At 45.8% G+C, this 20134-nt stretch overlaps 1 protein-coding gene across 1 annotated transcript in view; it reads right to left on the bottom strand.

The window, feature by feature from the left end:
* ACTN3 (actinin alpha 3) overlaps nt 1-20134 on the bottom strand; it is a 53441-nt gene that overhangs the window by 14163 nt on the left and 19144 nt on the right. Inside the window, exons 2-5 of the mRNA XM_015411943.1 lie at nt 8243-8357; nt 6558-6677; nt 5147-5233; nt 4918-5005 (exon numbers count right to left, since the gene is read on the bottom strand). Coding sequence (XP_015267429.1) covers nt 4918-5005; nt 5147-5233; nt 6558-6677; nt 8243-8357 — 410 coding nt within the window. The remainder of the gene's footprint in view (nt 1-4917; nt 5006-5146; nt 5234-6557; nt 6678-8242; nt 8358-20134) is intronic.

The raw sequence follows: 20134 nt of genomic DNA, 5'->3' as shown, positions 1-20134 counted from the left end.
CCACCATGGGGTTATTAAGATGCAGTCCATGGCGTCTCTGAGTATTTTGCGGACCACTCTGAGAAGCAGAGGTAAGGGACGGAACAGGTAAAGAAGTCCCGTGGACCAAGGGTAAAGGAGGCCGTCTCCCAGAGATTGTGGGTCCTTGCCTCCTCGACTGCAGAACAGAGGACACTTTTTGTTGTTTCTGGCGGCAAAGACATCGACTTGGGGAGCTCCCCACTTGTGGAAGACTGGGAGGAGGTATGTTGGGTTCATCCCCCACTCATGAAGACTGAGTCCTGCTCGACTTAGATGGTCTGCCTGCACATTCATGTGTCCAGGAATGTGAGTGGCCATGAGGAAAATGTTGTTGGCGATGCAAAGCTCCCACAGTTGGATGGCAAGGTTGCAGAGGCGTAGGGAAACGGTGCCTCCCTGTCTGTTGACATAAGATAGCGCCGTGGTGTTGTCCGTTAGGACCGTGACACATTTTCCCTTGATTAAAGGTAGGAAGCTGGTGACAGCGTGTTGTATAGCCAGGAGTTCTAGGAAGTTTATGTGTTGCTTCCTCATCTGCACGTCCCATTTGTCTCCAATGGAAAGGCCCATGAAGTGTGCACCCCATCCTGTCAGGGAAGCATCCGTTGTTATGGTGACTTCGGGTGACGGAGGGTGGAAGGGTGCTCCCTGGAGGATATTCAAAGGGACAGTCCACCAAAGTAACGAGTCCCGTATGCTGGGAAGAGGGGATAGGAGGACGATGTGTGCGTTTTTCGACAGATCATAGTTGCGGATAAACCAGAGCTGTAAAGGACACATTTTGAGTCTGGCAAAGACGAGAACCGACGTAGTTGCAGCCGTCAGGCCAAGCAGCCTCTGAATTTGGAAGGCAGTGATGGAGGATTGGGTACGGACAATGATGGCTAAGGAAATGATATCTGCAGCCCTGTCGTGGGGCAGGTAAGCCATGCATGTCTTGGAATCGAGTATAGCGCCTATGTACTGTATTCTCTGGACCGGATACAATTGAGACTTTTGTCGATTGACTTGGAGGCCCAGATTCTCCAATAGTGCCAGAGTTTCTGTGATGTTTGAGACCAGGGCGTTCTTGGAAGACGCTACCAGAAGCCAATCATCGATATATGGGTAGATGGAGACACCCCGGAGACGGAGGAAAGCTGCAACCACAATCATAGTCTTTGTGAAGACTCTTGGGGCGCTGGACAGGCCAAATGGAAGGGCCGTATACTGGTAATGCTGTTGACCAATCGCAAACCGTAGGTATTGGCGGTGGGAGGGGTGGATGGTAAGGTGGAAGTACGCGTCTTGGAGGTCGAGGGTGGCCATCCAGATGTGTTTCTGAAGCAATGGCATGATCTGTTGTAGGGACACCATGCGGAAGCGGTGGTAGGTCACAAAACGGTTCAGTTCCCTTAGATCTGATATGCGTCCAACGCCTCCATCCCGCTTAGGGACTGTGAAGTATCGGGAATAAAACCCCAATCTGTGGAGGTGTGGTGGTACATGTTCGATGGCTCCCTTCTGCAGAAGGACAGACACCTCCTCTAGGAGAGGTGGGGACGGGGGCGTGGAGACGACGACCGGAGTAGTGGGGTTCTGGAGGAACTGGATTTTGTAGCCTCGGGTCAAGACGGAGAGAACCCACTTGTCTGAGGTGATGTGATGCCAAGTTTGAAGAAAAGGTGACAGACGGGTTTGAGCTGACTCGGTAACTGGGAAGTCAAAAACCCTGTTTGGAGGGTTTGGTCTGTTTGGTGCGGGAAGATTGTTGCCCGGAACCGAATCTTGGCTTCTGGAAGGCGGATTTTTGGCCTCCCGAAGATGCTCGCGGTCTCCATTGTGTGACCAGAGACTGTCGGCTTGGGGTACGCCTCTGCCAGGATCTCGACCAGGTGCGGGGAGGGTATTGTTGCCTCGCAGAGGATGACACTCCTAAAGCTCGAGAAGCTTTTATGCTCTTATCTAATTCTTGTAAAGTAGAATCAGTAGTGGCATTGAAAAGTCCCTGGCCATCAAATGGAAGGTCTTCCACATACGATCTAGTATCCACGGGCAGATTAGTACTGCGGATCCAGGAATGTTTACTAAGAGCTATTGCAGATGCCATCGTTCTGGAGGATGCCTCGAGGACATGTTTAGTAGTGTTGAGCTGTTGTTTTGCCAACACCATGCTTTCCTTTTGGATGACTCTGGCTGCCTGGAGTTTGTCTTCTGGGAGGTGGGTTAGAAGTTCGGAAAACCGTTCCCAAAGAGTATATTGATACCTATTCATGCAGGCCAGGTAGTTAGTGGCCTTGACTCCTAATGCTCCTGAGGAGTAGAAGCGTCTGCCGAAGGCATCCAATTTCTTACCTTCCTTGTCAGAAGGAGTGGAGTGTGTCCTCTTGGATTTAGAGGAAGATGTTATCACCATCGAGTTTGGCTGAGGGTGCGAGAATAGGAATTCGGCATCTGCCTCTTGGACCCTGTACATGTGGTCCAGTCGTCTCGTGGACACTGGGGCTGACGAGGGTTTTAGCCATGGTGCCTTTGCTGCCTGCAAAAGGACTGAAGACATGGGCAATGCCAAGGTGGAAGAGGTATCAAGCTGGACTATATAAAAAACGGCATCTGTTGCCTGCAGATGTTGCTGGACGACAGAGAGGCCTAAAGAGTGGGCCATTCTTTTGACTAAATCTGTGTATGACGTAAGGTTGTCTGATGGGGAGATGGGTAGGTCCTCAGCGACATCCTGGTTGGGAGATTTATGGTCAGGAGAGGTATGAGCCTCAGATGCTTCCGTATCAGAGTCTTCCTCCATGGAGTCAGAGGAGTCCTGGTTTGGTATTTGGACCAAAGTGTCCTCTTGACAGGCTATGGGTTTTGTTGGAACGACAGGGTTTGGAGTGACTTGAGGGTTGGGAGGACGACTTGGTTCCAGACTATGGTGGGAAGGATCGTCTGCAGGAGGATGAGACAGAGATACCGAAGGTCTCGACTTGTGGGGCGACCTGGATCTATGAACAGAGTGGGACGAGTAGCGATCCCAATCAGAATAGCCCGGCGGAATCAACCACGGCATGGAAGGTGGATACGCCCCGTACAGGTACCTCAACTGTCGTTGATCCCACGATATTGGTGGTGGAGGGGGCATGAAGACTCAGGGGGATCGACTTCTGGACCGTGGACGTCTGGGAGACAAAGCAATAGTCTGTCTGTGAGAACCGTCCCTGTAGTCTCAGTCATCGATATTGTCAGATTGGGCATGGAGATGCGGAGGATGACGTTGCGTACTGCAAGAAGTGTGTCGGTACCGACGTGTTTCGACATCGGGAACCTCCGAAATCATGGATGCCGACGAAGTCGAAGGAGAGGGAGAAGGCTCTGCACCCATTTGGTGACTTAGGAGCTCCACCTTGTCGATGTCGGAGTACGGACGCTCCACTTGTTGGATGGGGGAATCAAGTAATTGGATGGTCGGTATCGGTGGAGGGAGTTGGGCCTCCAATATCGATACTGCCGTTGGAGCGGGAAGCACTATAGGGGCATCACTCAGTGCAGACACCGCTTCCTTCTCCTTCTTCGCCGCCTTAAGGGACTTTGAGGTGCCCTTCTTCGCGGACTTATGATCTTTACTTGCCTTGGCTTTCTTCTTGATTGGCGTGGAAGCGGAAGAGGCAGGAGTAAGGGCCGATTCAAGCAGCGCTACTTTAAGGCGTGCAGCTCGGTTTTTCCACGTTTGATTAGAAAAACGAGCACAGTGACAACAGGACTCTGGCCGGTGAGACTCTCCGAGACAAAAAATGCACAGGGTATGACGGTCGGGCGGAGCAAGTTTGCTGCCGCAACCCTTGCACCTATTGAAAAATCCCCACTTCCTCTCCATAAAAGAAAGCGAAGAAGAGGGAATGTTGGGGGGGGGGGATAGCCCGAAGGCCTGAGGTAATCAGTAGACTCCCCCTCAACAGAAAATAAAGGTGTTTTTTTAAAAAAAAGGTTTTTTTAGAAGAACAAACAAATAAAAAGAGAAGAGAGGAAAATCAAAATAAGAAATAACTCCTAAGAGCTGTGAGGCAAATAGCCAAAAGCGAACCAATCTGACTGACGAAAAAGAGGTCTACTCAACGCAGCGGTAAGAAAGGAACTGGCGGGATGTCCGCGCCCACCCCTCTGGGCATGCGCGGTGGGGTTCCTGCACATGCCCGAGGGACTGGCCGCGAAAATCCGTTAAAAGAGCTTGCTACAGCACCGATCGATCCAGCGCGTGCGCACTGGATCCCATGGGTGTGAAGCACAGAGACCACGTCGAAAATCTCGTGGGTATTCAATGAAATTGATGAGCAGTCAGATTAGAATGGATAAAAGGAAGTACTTCTTCACACAAAGAGTAATTAACATGTGGAATTCACTGCCAAAGGAAGTGGTGGCAGCTACAAGCACAGACAGCTTCAAGGGGGGATTGGATAAACATAAGAAGCAGAGTTCCATTAGTGGCTATTAGACACAAGGTACAGATGGAACATGATGGTTTAGATTATATTCAGATGACTGCAAATCTAAGGCATGAGATATTTTTATTCATATAGTTTCAGAAGACAGGGTAGCCATGTTGATCTGCACTATCAAATCTTTTTATCCTGCCCTCCCCCAGGAATTCAAGGCAACATAAATGTTTCTTCTTTCCATCATTTTAGCCTCACAACTCTGAAAGGTATGGTAACTAACTGTCCATTATTCAGTTTACTATCATGTTTTTCTCAGGAGGAGAAGGGAGGCATTACTTTGATGGTTCATCTCAGATGACAAATATTTCAGATTAGTCCTTCTGTGGGCTCTAAGTGCGCACAGCTTGTGTGTGCTGTTGTTGGACCATTAACCTGAAAGTACATGCATTACCATCCCTGGGCAATGCTACCTCTAAAGCCTACCCTTTACCTAATGTGGAAATTCTGCACATTGACATTCCGATAGGGAGCTGTTTTCCTCTGGCACCATAGCAGCAGCCCCTCCTTGGCAGAGGTTTCTGGAAGAGAAAGACAAAGAGGCACCTTGAGGCACAATATGATCTCTATGCTCCAGGACACTCCATTTGGGAACTGGGGATGTAAACTGGGATGACACAAGAGACAAAAACCCTCTGTCTATGCCCAGCTGCCAAGCTTACCTTCCACTGAGATGTCCTGAATAGCAAACCGAAGGATGATTGTCCAGATCATACCCAGAGTCATCTTCAGGTTCCCATCCACAATTTCTGGAAAAGAAGGAGGAATGGACTGGATGGGCCATTGGCCTGATCCAACATTGGCTTCTCTTATGTTCTTATGGAAGAACTTCTTAAAAGTGGAAAGAGCAAGCTAAAAGCAGCATCTGCCTGGACTGACAAAAGCAGATTGGGAAAGGGGAGAGAGAAGGCAGCAAAGAGAATGCCCCTGCTTCTCTACCACTCACAGAACTGAGGTGAACAAAGTTTGAGTCCAGTGGCACCTTTAAGACCAATAAAGGTTTATTCAGGGCATAAACTTTCATGTGCAAGCACACTTCTTCAGATACTGAGGTAAGATGCTTTAAATGAGGCCATAAATGGGAACATGCCTTCTAAGTCTAATTTTCTTTCATTTCCATCTAAAATTCCTTTTTGACTTGTTAGAAGTATTTTCACATATTTCTAAGAGGAGAGAGCAGGCAATACCTAGCGATTCCCTCAGCACTCCTGGTAGTCTTCCTAGAGCTGTTCTAATGCAATGTATTGGCAAACACCAGGAAAGGTGTGGGCAAGTTCCACAGCTCCCACGGGCACTGTGTTGGGGACCCTAGTAGCAGTTTATGTAGAGCCCAAATATGAATGTCCATTGTGAGCCAAGAAGGCAAGGAAAAACAAGCATATTACTTAAAACATTAAAACAACTCATGTGATTTTATTTAAATGGTCAGACAAGACAAAGGTGTACAAAGGATTACTAAAGGAAAATAAGGAGACTGCAGAGAAGATGAATTCTTTGCATTCATCTTCACTGCAGAATATGTTGGACACACACTCAAGCATGAACCAACTGGGGGGGGGTCCTGAAGAACAGAGTCCAATAGAATTAACAAAAGATGTTCTAGGGCTAATTGACTGATTCAAAATTAACATTGCTGGGTCTGGAGGCCATGTCCACAAGACTTCTTAAAAACTCAAGTATGATTCAGAGGCACCAGATTATTGCATTAATGTCTTACTTCCCAAAATTATCTAACTGGTCATTGTTGACACAGGATGCTGGATGAGGGACCTATGGATTGATGCAACAGTTCAAATGTTACTTCAATCATGATCTCAGTGGATAACTTTAGGCAAGCCACTACCTCTGGTTCTCGTCTGTAACACACAGTGGAAAATACCAGTGGTCTGCTTGTCATGGCTGTTGTGATGACTGGTGAAATAATCTACATGAAGTGCTCTGGGGAAAAATGCTACACACATGCTAAATAAATAAGTAAAGAAGATGTGAGGACTTTGAACTTCTGGGGACTGGTGCTTTCTCATTCCAATCCATGCTTGGTTTGGGGAACCAGCCCTGAGCTCTGATCCTCACCTTCAGCCCCAATTGATACCAATTTGACCCCCTTGCTGGCAATGAAGTCCAGGGCCTTGTTGACGTTGGCAATCTTGTGGAAGCGCATCTTGCCTTTGTCTGGCTTTGGTAACCGTTCACCTGGGAGGGAAGAAGTAAAGAAAAAGGAGACACAAGTCCACCTTCACATCTATTGTACACAAAACTGTATATTCTTGATAACACAGGAAAATTAATTTCCCCATCTTTCTCAGTTCCAAAAAAGACTGTCATTAGAACCCCATGGACCATTCTAGATTGGCATTGCAAACTAAGATTTCTAGATATGCAGAAGATCTGAGCATCTGTGATGGGAGGAGCAGATATTGCAAATGACAAGCATTTCTCAGACCAGATGGTCCAGATTCAAAGGTAAACATGCTTTCCTGTTTACTGATCCTTCTTGTAAGGTGGTGTTTTCCTGCTGTAAGCTCCTTTTAGAGTAATACTGAAAGCCAGGACATAATTTTTAAAGAAGTAACAAATGAACAGTACAGCTTAACATATATACAGCACACTATAGCACACTTCCATTCCTTAGCTAATAGTGCCAGTTGTAGAACAGTGTGACTCCAACAGTGCTGCTGAGCAGCTCAGTCCTGACCAGATCCTGCTGCTTCTATTCACTGCTAGTGGTAGCTGTCCTCTTTTCTTGTGAGTCTCTGTGAATAAAGCATTTGCATATACACAATCTGATGAACACATAGGGGCCAAAATTGAGGTGATGTAAGTGAAACAGGAAGCCGAAGCTCAGTGAACATGATTTTTAGAGTACCTGTTTAGTCTAAAAAAGAAGTACAAAGGAAAGCACACAACTCTTCCCCCTGCCCTACTTGCAGGAGCTTCCCTTCAATTTTTTCTCAGTACTCACTACATTCAACTTTCTTCATCAGGGCTCTATAGATTTTCCTCTTTCTGACATAAATTGTCCAGGGCTTTATGCATTGCACTGGCTCCCAATTTCCAAGACCCATAGTTTTTACCTTGTAAAGCCTTAGATGGCTCAGGTCCAAAGTATCTGAGGGTCTACATCCTCCTCTACAAACCTAGTTGGGATTTGAAGTCAGCAGGTAGGGCCTTGCTGAAAGTTCCCTCACTTTATGAGCTAGATTCAAGTCCAGTAGCACCTTAGAGATGAACAAGATTTTTGGGGAATAAGCTTTTGAGAGTCTGTTAAAGGAAGCTTTGACTTTCGAAAGCTTAAATCTCCCAAATCTTGGTGGCCTGTAAGGTGCTCCTGGACTTGAATCTAGTTCTTCTACTGCAGACTAGCATAGCTACCCTCTGAAACTCACTTTCTGAGGTGACTTTAGAGGGGACTTTCTTTGCAGCTGTTGCCAAACTCTAAAATTCTGTTCCCAGACTTACTACTGGCACCATTATTTGCTGGTTTTCTGAGAAAAATGGAAGACCTGTTTATTCTATATTTTCCCTGCTGTGATTCTTTTATATTTTAGACACTGGTTTTTAATTCTGCTCCTGTTTTAGATCTTTATTATTATCATTTTATCCACTATTTATTGTTGCTTTTACTGTTTTACTGATATTTACTGGATCTGTTTTTGTATGTATATGGGTTTGTTTGGGGTTTTTTTTAGGTGTTTGGGGCATTCTCTGAGAATCAATCAACACCACCAAAGATAAAACCTCTATGGGAAGCAGCATACCTGAAATCACTTCCAGCAGAAGCATGAGTTTCAGGCCATTTCGGAAATCGTCCTCAATGTTCTCAATCTGTGTCCCTGCCTTCCTCAAGTGAGAGTTGCACCAGGCTGTGAATGTCTGTAGGTAACAGGGTGACAAAAGTTACAGTAGTCACTTTCTGTAAAAAAAAAAATACTCTTCATTAATTAGAAACACGTTTTTAATGGAAAGGAGGCACAATGTTAAAACCAAGCCCTGTAAATTGAGCTGCAAAAATATATTTGTGAAGCTTAGCCTTGCACCAGATAGAGCAGGTGTCACCATGATTAGCTGCTTTCAGTGGATCTTTAGGCACTTGCAAGTTTTGTTTTCCAGCTCCTATCAATGCACTAAATATCAGAGTAGAATTCAGGTTGCTGCCTTTGAGGTTGTGAACAATCCTCATAGATGGTCAAAGGCAAGAACCTTTTGTCTATGAACATTTCTTTCAACCTGACCATTTGTACTCTGACCTTTCCTTCTGCAACACCTTTGACTGATACTTTACAAAGTCCTTGCATCCACCACATAGCCACCATGAGGACTTTTGATCAGACATTCACTGAGAGTTCTTCACTAAGAAGTTAATTCCCAGGCGCTTCCAGGCCACAGTGGAGAGATGGTGCTTCAGTATTCCTGACCCCAGCATTTGGACTAGCAAAATATATTTTCACTTCTCTCTGACATAGGGGTGTGCATTCAGTATTTACCGAGCCAAATAAATACCCGAATAATGCCTTTTCAGCATTTTTCGGGTATTTATTAAGCCGAATACCAAATCAGAGCATCTATTAAATAGCCGAATTAAGATTCCCGAATACTATTTGGCTTTATTTGGCACTATTATACCCTATGGGGCCATTATAGTCAATGGCAAATCTCTTAGGGTATATGCAGTGATTGGGGGGAGGGATGGGCTTTGGGTTGAGGCACTATATTTGCAGCGTAGCTGCTGGAGCCTCTCCCCAAAAGGATGCCCAAGTTCCAAAAAGATTGGACCAGGGGGTCCAATTCTATGGGCACCCAAAGAGGGTGCCCCCATCCTCCATTGTTTCCAATGGGGGAGAATAGCAAGGCAATACAAACCCAGCAGAATGTCTCAGAGAATCTCTGCAGTTGAAAGTGAAGTGTATGGGGGGCATGTTTGCAAGGCCAGTAGCAGAACCAGTGCCACTGTGGCAGTGCCAAAACCCAACAGGACTAAGGTCAGATCTGAGAATCTAAGAACCCCTGAAGTAAGGGGGGACATTTCTGCAAGAACAGCAGAACCAAGCAATGTACTAGTGCCCAGCAGCAGAATCCAATGCCAACCTACTGGTGTCCAGTAGCAGAACCCAGTGCCAATCTATTAGAGCCCAGCAGCAGAACCCAGTGCCATTGTGGCAAATGCAAGGTAAGCTCGACAGGACTGATTTAAAGCACAGAATCCAAACAAGGGGGAGGGGGGTTGCAGGACAGCATAACCAGTGCAGTAGTGGTTGCCCAGCAGCAGAACCCAGTGCCAGCCTACTAGTGCCCAGCAGCACCTGTTGCATTGTGGCAAATGCTAGCTCAGTCTGGAGTTCAGCTGGAGTTCTGACAGATGTTCAGGTACCCACCTGGAGGTTGGCAACTCGAGCCCTAGCAGCAACCTCTAAGTAGGGTTAGCAGGTCTTACCTCTTTGCTGGCAGGGTGGGTGGGTGGGAGCTCTCTGGGAGTGGGGGGCCGGGAAATGTCACCACACATGATGTCCCCAACATGATATCACGCGGAAGTGACATCATCATGCTGGGGACATCACAAGGCAATGCTCTGGTATTTTGGGCAAAACCATAGTTTCCCCCAAAATACCAGAGTGTCACCACACAATGTCCCTGGCGTGATGACATCACTTCTGTGTGACGTCATCATGTTGGGTACATTGCGCCGAGTCATGGCTGTCGGGGGCAGGCAACTCTACCTCTGAGTGACTTGATACCACTCGACCTGCATGGCTCAACTAGGCCTGACTGCTTGCTACTATTCAACGGCAGCCACCCTATGAAAGCCAGTGTGGTATAGTTGTTAGAGATCCAGAGTAGGGTCTGCGGGACCCAGGTTCGAATCCCCATCTTGCTTTGGAAACACACTGGGTGATTTTGGACTGGTGGGGGTGGCAGGAGGGAGAAAGAGTGAAAGTAGGGGGAGGGGGGAAGCGGTGTGGGGGGGAATGGGATAGTTGCTCCAGCAAGTTTCTTGCAGATCCCCACTTGTTTCTACTAACTTTTTCTCCTTGTAACTGTCCTTTTCTGTTTGTTACTTTGTGTAAAAAATAAGCATTTTTTCATTTTCCTGTTTTGTAAGTGCATTAGATGCTTACAAAATGAAGACAGATCCTGCCAGATAAGAGTTTCTTAGCTAGCTTAGTATGTATAATTTTGAGTATATGCAAGAACATATTTTTACACAACATGCTAAATTTAAAAGGCATCCTATTAAACAGAGCTTAAACAGAACTGTCAAAGATCCACTAGCAGAGATATGCATAACCTCACTTCTTGTCATTTTGTGGTTTGCTCCACGTCCCATGGCAACCGTTTTGTGGTTGATCCCACCTCCTGTGGCAGCCATTTTGTGGTTGCACCCACCACCCTGTCAGAATTCCAAAAATGCCCACAGGCTGAAAAAGCTTGGTAATCCCTGATGTATGCCATTTTGAGCTCCTCTGAGGAAGGGCAGATAAAAAATCTGACAGACAGATCCCTCTCACTCTCGCTCTGCCACACACTTTCTACTAAAAGTATTAACTTGTAGCCATACTCAAGACATTTCAAACAGTGAAAAATCAGACTTTCTCTTACACATATTATTCCTACACTAATCTCAGTATAATGCCAGTAGTATCACAGATATGACAGGTTCTCCAAGCAATGGAAGGAGGGGGAGAGAAAGAAATAATAATACCCGTATTTGCCACTTTTGTTTAAATCAAGGGAAATGTGTGTTCCATCATGGGAGAGGGAAAGTGCACAGGCCAGAAAAAAGCCAACAAAATGGCACAGAGAGGAGGGAAAGAGTTACGTTGTTAGTGATATCATAAGGTTGATCCAACAGGTGTCCCTGACACTCATACAAGTACATTCCATACAGCACTCTACTAGTGATGTGTTAGCAGAAGGCTCAGAGGGGGATGGGGGAAGTATACGTGGAGGGATTAAATTTCCCAGCTGCAAAAAATTGTAGTCTGATGGAAGAAAAAGTGAGATCCTCTCTTGCAGGTCGTAAAGCATAGACTCCATGCTGATGTTCAGTCATCTCATGAATCCATTTTGGAGGGCAGGGAAGATGGAGCCTTAGCTAACATTACTAAAGAACTGGATTCCGGCTGCTGCATTTCTGTAATACTTGTACAAACTGTGCAGCTGTAAAAACTAAATATTTAGGAGGAAAGCAGATGACTCTGGAAGGCTACCTGGACTTTCCCACTGCTTGAAGAAAACATGAAACCTGATTAAACAGGTACAATAGGAACATCTGGACTCTGCCTGCCCACTCAGCCTGCTTCTGAGCATCCTGGACTCCCTCCCCTCGCCCCACACAGTGCCCGGCCAAATTTAGATACGACCTCAAGATGCCTGTCATGAGGCAAGTTTCATGCAATGTCCTGAGTCTGCAAAAGATCTTTATGGTTTGCCACCTGGCGCCAGAGGGGTGGGAAGAGGGAAGGAGGAGGAGAGGTGTTGCTGGCCATCCCAGGGCAATGAGATTATGTCCTGCAAAGAGTGTGCAGTGCAAGACCTGGACAGACAGCACAACTAGCTCCAGCTGGCAAGCCTTCTCCAGCAACATCTTGGTTCCAGGGCTGGAGTTCAGATTGCACTTCACTGCAGATTCAGACTCTGAGCTTGCTAGACCTAACCCCTCCACAGCAAAAGAAAAGGAAAGGAAAGGAAAAACAAAGCAACAAAAACAAAAGAAATAAAAAAGAAACAAAACCCAATAAATTATGAGGATCTGTCATCTTCAAAAAATATAGGGGGGATATTTAAATCCCCCCAAAAGTAAAAGAGCGTTTCCTGCACATGTGCAGGGAACGCTCTGGGACCTCTGTGGTGGGCTGGCGGGGGGGAACTCTGTTGGGGGGGAGTTTGGCAAGCCGAGCTCAGGTCTCCCACCGCCGCTGGGGGGGAGGGGGAGAAGGCTTGGAGAGGCACGTGCCTCGCTGTGGGTGCTGGGGACGGGGGGCAGGGGAGAAGGCTCACCAGCGGCTGCTTCCTTCTCCTCCCCTGGAGCTTCTCCTCCCCCCACCCCCACGTATCGCGGGTCCCCCTTCTTGTAGATGATAAACAGAAAAATGGTGCTCAACGACAACTAGTTACTCAAAAGGCATGGTCTAAACAACAACAGAACACAATGCAAATGAACACAGGTCAGGCAGCTACATAATATGACACCCACTTACCCTGAGTTAGCTAGACAAAAGACATAATGCAGCACATAGACACATGGAAGTGAGTCCCATTATGTTCGGTGCAGGTAACTCCTATATTAAGTGTGTATGAGGACTGCAGCCTTAAACCCATTTTGTTCAGTGGATTTTGGTGTGCTTAAAGTAGTGCTGGATTGTGGGTGGATTAGTTGTAGAGAAATTACTGCCAGTGGGAACTCTCAATCTGTTGTGCACAGAAATATTACTGAATTGCCTGAACAAGCTATTTAGATTGGAAAATGCATGTTTTCTGACATGGGTAGTTTCCACACAGAACAAGCTTGTGTGGTTTCCTTGTTGCCGCTGCAGCTGTTAATAAAGCGTGGGAGGGGGGGTCCACATGGCAAGTTTTCCCAGTTTCCCTACCCCAGTCTCCAGCAGGAGCCACTCTTGAGGCCTTTTGTAATTGTCTTTAAAAATCAGCCCTAGAATATCATTAGATATAATTAATAGGTGTACCAGGTTCTCTGAATGCAGTTTTTTTTTAAGTGTGTCTCTAGCTCTTTCTGTTGTTGAGATATGCTTTCTCTTATAGTTTTGCAATGGAAAGGTAACTTTTTAATAAAATGAAAGCTGTAAATTCAGATAATCTAGGCCATTTTGTAAGGAGGACTCTATGGCCATTGAAATCCCTCCCCTCCTCAGGCTCCACTCCCATCTCCAGGTACTTCCCAACCTAGAGCAGATCCTTTCTTACACACCCAGGAAAAAACTGATTGCCACTTCAGGGTCAGGAAGCAATTGTTCTCCAGGCCAGTTTGGCCAGGGACCCTGAAGGTTTTTTGTCATCTTCTAGGTGTAGAACAGGGGTCACTGGGGGGTAGGGGGAGGTATTTGTGAATTTCCTGCATTGTGCAGGGGGTTGGACTAGACAACCCTGGAGCAATGTTCCCTCTAAGCTGTAGAGCCTTGTGAGCAAAAATTCTACTTTGTGAGCTGCTGGCATTAAAGTTGTGAGCAAGCAACTTGGCTACTGCATAAATTAGTTTGCTCTGGCGCCATCCTTCCTGAGCCAAGACAAAAATGTATGAGCTGGAGGCTAAAAACCTGTGAGCTAGCTCACACTAACTCAGCTTAGAGAGAACACTGTCCTGGAGGTCCCTTCCAATTCTATGATTCTATCCCTACCTCTTCTAGACTGAGGCAGGAGGAAGAAATGGCTGCCATGAGGAATCCAAATCTCCCCACCCATACAGCAGCCATTCAGGCTTTACTGTGATCTTTCTCAAACCTTCAGAGCAAACCAGGGTTTATTATGCATGGCTGTTCTTCCTCGCTTTCACCATGCATATTGATCAGGTTTTCTTTCTCGTTCTGCATTGATTTTCCTCCCTTCAGTGCTCAGTTCGCTTTCTGGTCACTGTTTCCCCTGGTTTTCTGAGAAAGCCTTTCTGCTGATTTTTCTGTTGTTTTGCTTTCAAGCCAAAGGTAATTAAAAAGCATACAGATTCCCTCAGGTTTCCCCCATGTCCTTTTGCCGCCTCTCAAAGGTCACTCTCTGCCCACATCAAGGTCGTTCTACCCACTCTGTACCTTCCACTATCCTCCCCCCTCATCGGTGTACAAGCTCCATTCCCCCCATTTTAAAATGTTAATATTTTTTAAAAAGCAGCATGAGTCCAGTGATTAGAGACTATCATTAGTCTCAGATCGCTGAATAAAAAAATTAAAACAACAGGGGGAAGTATAAAAGGAGCTGCACAAGGTTTAGTTTCCCGTTGGTATTGACTTGAAAGGGGGATTGGAGAGGAAGCAAACAGCAGTGTCCCCAGTGCAAAAAAAAAAAAAAAAAGATTTCAGTGCTGCAGGCCAACAAAATAAATCGGTGGGATCCTCAATGCAGAATGAAATTGACATGAGATGGAGAGAGAGAGAAAGAGAGAGAGAGAGAGAGAGAGAGAGACAGACAGACAGACAGACAGACACTGGGATGGGAAGCCTAACACTTTGAAAACATTTTTCCCTTTCATGCTTTAGTGAACAAATTGTGGGGGGAACCATTTTGGCAGTCTCTGGAAGCCTAACATTAAAATGGGTTTTCCCCTTTGCCTGTGTCCCTTTCTGTTCCCTTTCATTCAACGAACTAATGCTAAAATGCATGCGCAAAAGCTGAACCATGAGGATTTAAATGAAATGTGTTTGCTGGATGCTATTACGCAGCTGCAATAGGGCAATTGCGAAAATTAAAAAAATATTGGGCACCATCCCTCACACATCACAAATGATGTGCCACCCCAATTTAGAATAGTGTGGGGTTTTTTTAATTGTAGCTGCAGAATAAATACCCCAGAGGAAAAAGAATGGTGCACAAGGCGGGCACAGAATCCAAAATCAAAATTAAAGGCTTACTGCTCTAAAAATCTGCAGTAAGATGTGTGTGCGTAATGGGCCCAGGTTTGAGAAAGAAAAGAGAAAAACTAGGGAAAGTCCAAGGGATGCATGAATGCACCACAATGCTGTGGGAAGGGGGGGGGGGCTTCCTAACAGCTTTAAACTTGGGGCAGATAACCTGTGCAGAAGCTATTCTGCCTTCTCAGGGTGAACTGTTTTCATCATTTCTCCCCTAACCATATGGACACAATTAAATGGAATTAAACCAATGGATACTTTTCATCATCTGTGTATAAATGGCATATAGTATATAAATAATATAAAACAGTGTAAAATTTCCTGAAAAAAACAAACGGATCAAGAATACCAGCAACAAAAATGGGATTAAATTTTTCACAATGATCATGTAAAGTGGCAAAAGGCTACTTTGTATATCCTAATCGTGCCTTGAACTACTAAAAAGAATGATGCTGGCTTTATAATGTTCTATTGTAATGGTAAATTTTGTTTTTTAACCTGTTGAAATCTGGCCTGTAGGTGTATTTTACACATGGAAGGAAAAGATATAAATAATCCAATTAAAAAAGGAAACTGGAATGTCCTGGAATTAAGAAACTAAATAAGGGGAGTCTTTTAAAAGAGGAGACATTAGATAAGACATCCCAAAACTAAAATGTAATGTGAGGTAACTGCCATTAAAAAACACCACCACTGTGGGCACATGAACAACCAAAACATTAAGACATATGACAGTTCTGTAGTATATACACTCCTCACCACCACCCCCAATTCAAACACAAATATCATTGTATTGGTAAGAGATACTGCCTATCTGTTTTATTTTGCTGTAACTACTCCCTTTCAGTGGTAGGTTAAAGCTACAATGACATTTTCTTGTATGAATGATCTGAGGAGAGGTGTCTATAAGCACAGGCTGAGAAACTCTAGGCCTACAATCCCTCAGTAGTCATTGCGCAGCCTGTCCATATTGTATCGATATGAGCTTATGTTTGTATTTCTGTATAGTGGTGATGCTGCTTATGTGTGTCTCTAGCATGAATACCTATGCAATATGTATTCAGGGATTGCTGTATGTTGTGTGTTGCTTTGTTCTGCATCTCATGCTTGCCTAGAAATAGGCTGGCCTGGGCCTGCCGTTGCACATACGGACCATGTGCGTCCCTGGAATGTATCCCATGACTCTTTGGGATGGAGAAGACACCGCGCCATTGCACCCACTTGGAGAGCTATGGAAAATCCCCAGCGAACCCCGGCATTCTTGGAATGGAAAGAGCAAGTGACCCTACTCCCTTAATCTGGTTTGGAGATCTAAAGACAATAGCGTTTATGGCTTTGGAGCAGGAACCAGATCTGCAAATCAAGAGGGTGTCCATGGGAACGGAAGATTCACACCTTGCCAAAAGGCACCTTTGATGTAGGAGTAGGATCTACATATTGCCACCACCCCTCAGGAGAGCGTCATCCCCCTCGTCATCCCCTCGTCACCCCCTCTTCATCCAGTAGTGATAGTTTAGAGGACGGGTTTGATAGTTTATGGCTGGATAGCACATGCCCCAAAAAGAGTTTATTTAAGGAGAAACTCTCCTTTGTCTCTCTGGTTAACCCACCCTCCCCATAGCAGTGCACTAAGGTGCTACAAGTGACTCTACTACTTAAGTTCTCCGGAGTCGCGACCCAGAGAGCTCACACGTGGTTTGGCTGGTCCTACCTGTGTGCCTTGGAGTTCACAAGCTGCTGCATTTCGGCTGCCCAGCGTTCCAAGGAGGAGAGTTCTTCCTCAGCTGGACCTCAGATGAGTATAGCCGTGCCCCATTGTGTCATCCCCATTTTGATGCTTTTGTTATTTTCTATGCTGTAATTGTTCTAATGTACTATTGTAACTAAGGAGCTTGTATGAATTTGTATGATTCCGATTTTGTATGCCTGATGAAAAACCTTTAGTAAAGACAACATTTATTTAAGGACTAGCGTGTTGTCTCACTTCCTGGGATATAGCCGAGCGTCTCATTCGCCATCCGACCTCTGTATAGACTGGTATAGAACTTACGCACAGCCACAAACACCCAATTTTCCTTGGTAGATAACTTGGATTGGGTCTCCAGGAATTTCCTGGAGAAGTTGGCATAACAATATCCATACAGATACTCCACTGTCACTTTCTTCTGATTAACAGAGGACCCTTATCTGCAAACATTCACAACATGAATAAAATCAACAGTTCTGAAAAAAAGAACACATAATGCCTGTTTTTAGAGAACACCCATGTGAATGTGTCACAGTTATGTCTGTTTTAGAAGAGCACCATTCTTTTCTTGCATGTTGGGCAGGGGAGAGAATGCCTTCTGAATGGTGCCTACCACCTTCAGATTTTATAAATATCATAAGGGGTGCACCAGCCTCCAGGGACCTGGGATTCCCAGGAAGTACAGCTCATCTCCAGACTACAGAGATCAATTCCCCAGTAGAAAATGGAAGCTCTGGAGGGTGGACTCTGTGGCATTGCACCCCACTGAGGTCCCTGTCCTCCCCAGGCTCCACCCCCAGATCTCCATAAGTTTCCCAACCTGGATCTGGCAAACCTACCCTCCATCCCCACTGGTGGCCAGGGAGGACCTGGCAATGCTATGTGCCAACTATATTTTAGAGTAACTGTAATGTTGCTTCAGCAGGGTGTGGGAGTGGGGGGAGGCAGAGTTGCCAGCTCCAGGTCGGGGAACTCCCAGAGATTTGGGGATGAAGCCTGGGGACGACAGGGAACTCTGTGGGGTACAATACCATAGAGTCCATCCTCCAAAGTATCAATTTTCTCCAGGGGAACGGATCTCCGTAGTCTGGAGATGAACTGTAATTCCGGAAGATACCCAAGCCCCACCTAGAGGCTGGCATCCCTAAAGTCTTGTCCCAGACAGAGATTAAGACTATGCCACTTTCCCTGCAATAGTCAAAATATTTATTGACGGAAAGATACAAAGCAATTGGTTACTTTTTCTTATGTGACCATCCCTGTGAAGGCACAGGAAATCTTCCTTTGGGGCCAACATATAGTTTTAGAAAAGGAGTAAAAAGGAGAGATTAAATGGTATTAATAGGGTTGCCAACTTCCAGGTGGTGTCTGGAGATCTCCTACAATTACAACTGATCTCCAGGCAATAGAGATCAGTTCACCTGGAAAAAATGTCCACTTGGGAAGGTGAACTCTATGGCATTTTTACTCTGTTGGAGTCCCTTCCCTCCAAGATTGCCAGGTCCTATCTCCGATCCAGCAGGGGGCTCCTAACTCCTCATTGGGATATTCTGCTGTGTGTGCAAAGTGGAAATGATGTCATCACACTGCTGATGTCAGGGGGTGATGCTCTAGTCTTTTGGCAAAACTCCGTTTTTTTGCCATCAAAACTAGAGTGTCTCCCACAATGTCAGCAATGAGATAATGTTACCACAGCGTGACGTCACTACCGGATGACGTCATAGCATCTGGGACGTTCAGGGGTGACTAGCAGCATATTGGAGCCCCCAAAATCGGGGGAAACCCCACCCCAACCGGGGGGATGGCAACCCTACTCCCCTCCCCAAATCCCACCCTCCTCAGGCTCCACCCCAAAAATCTCTAGTATTTCCCAACCTGAGGCTGACAACCATACGTATGAAACAAAATGGGAGAGAGAGGAAGATAAAGGGTAAATGGATTATTCATTATGAGAAAAATTAATGGTGAGACAAAATAGCCAATAATGAACTTCAGTGCAAAGTAACACACAACTTAGGTTTAAGAAGGCCAAAACTGAGTCCACTAATGAGGAGGAACATTATGTTCCTAGGAGTCAAATGTCCTCTGCAACCACAACCCACATCCCTAACTGAATGCCCAGCTGGGCAGGCTTCCGTCACCTGTGCTTCCCCTGAATGAAGAGCAAGCACTCTTCTGTCTAATGAGCAGGGGTCATTTCCTGCAGGAGCGCACAGGAGCAGAGCTCCGGCAGTAAAGAGCCCAGGGGGCGGGCATATGCAACAAGCCCCACCCCCTGCTCCCAGCAGCCCTCAGTCAGAGCAAGAAGCAGCCAGGTAAATTGCAGAGCCTCGCCCAAAACAGTCCAGTGGCACCTTTAAGGCCAAGTTTTATTCAGGTACAAGCTCTCTCTCCTTTGCGAGGACAGATCTGCATAATTCCCCCCCCCCATAGCTAGCAATCCAAAACAGTCCAGTGGAGCCTGAGCGGTGGGTGTTGCCTTCTGACACACTTCCAGTGATGTCAGGGGGTGTGGCATATGCAAATAAGTTATGCTAATGAGTTATGCTAATAAGCTCCTGCACCTCTTTTTCTACTAAATGACCCCTGCTAACGAGTGAAGATGGTAATTATTCTGAGAAAACAAAATGGGTACCGGAGCTCAGTCTTCTTTATGCTTTGTATCACCAACTCTGTAGAAATTACACTGTGTTCCCTGAAGACCCCAATTTTCTATTTATACAAATACTACTATATAAAACTTATTCCCTGTTTAAATAATCACAGCACATTCTTAATAAATGGATGCTTCTACACAAAAATGTGCAGTCAGCTGAATTTCAATATAGTGCCTGTAAACATATAAGCAGGGGTCGTTTCGTAGAAAAAGAGCTTGGGGAACTCATTAGCATAACTCATTAGCATATGCCACACCCCCTGCCATCACCGGAAGTGTGTCATAAGGCCACACCCACCACTCAGTTAGTCTTAGTCTTAAAGGTTAGTCTTAAAGGTGCAAGCCACCCATGTCAGGTAAAAAAGATAGAGGTCAACACAATTTTATCTATTATCAGTAACTGGTTTGTTGACCATCAGTGAAGACCTAGTACCAGAGTGCCAAAAAGGAAAGCTGCTTGGTAATAGATGAAGTACAAAATATGTAGCTATTCACATTCCAGTTACCAGGAGTGTTCCCTCTAAGCTGAGTTAGTGTGAGCTAGCTCACAGCTTTTAAACCTCTGGCTCACATATTTTTCTCTTCACTCAGGAAGGAGGGCTCCAGAGGCAAACTAACTGATGCAGTAGCCAAATCACTCGCTCACAGCTTTAATGCCAGTGGCTCACAAAGTAGA

This window comes from Gekko japonicus, unplaced genomic scaffold (assembly GCF_001447785.1).
Source record: "Gekko japonicus isolate JY-2015 unplaced genomic scaffold, Gekko_japonicus_V1.1 scaffold563, whole genome shotgun sequence".
In the NCBI taxonomy this organism is placed as follows: domain Eukaryota; kingdom Metazoa; phylum Chordata; class Lepidosauria; order Squamata; family Gekkonidae; genus Gekko; species Gekko japonicus.
Note: the sequence above shows the minus strand (reverse complement) of the source record. Positions and strands in the feature narration are given on the sequence as shown.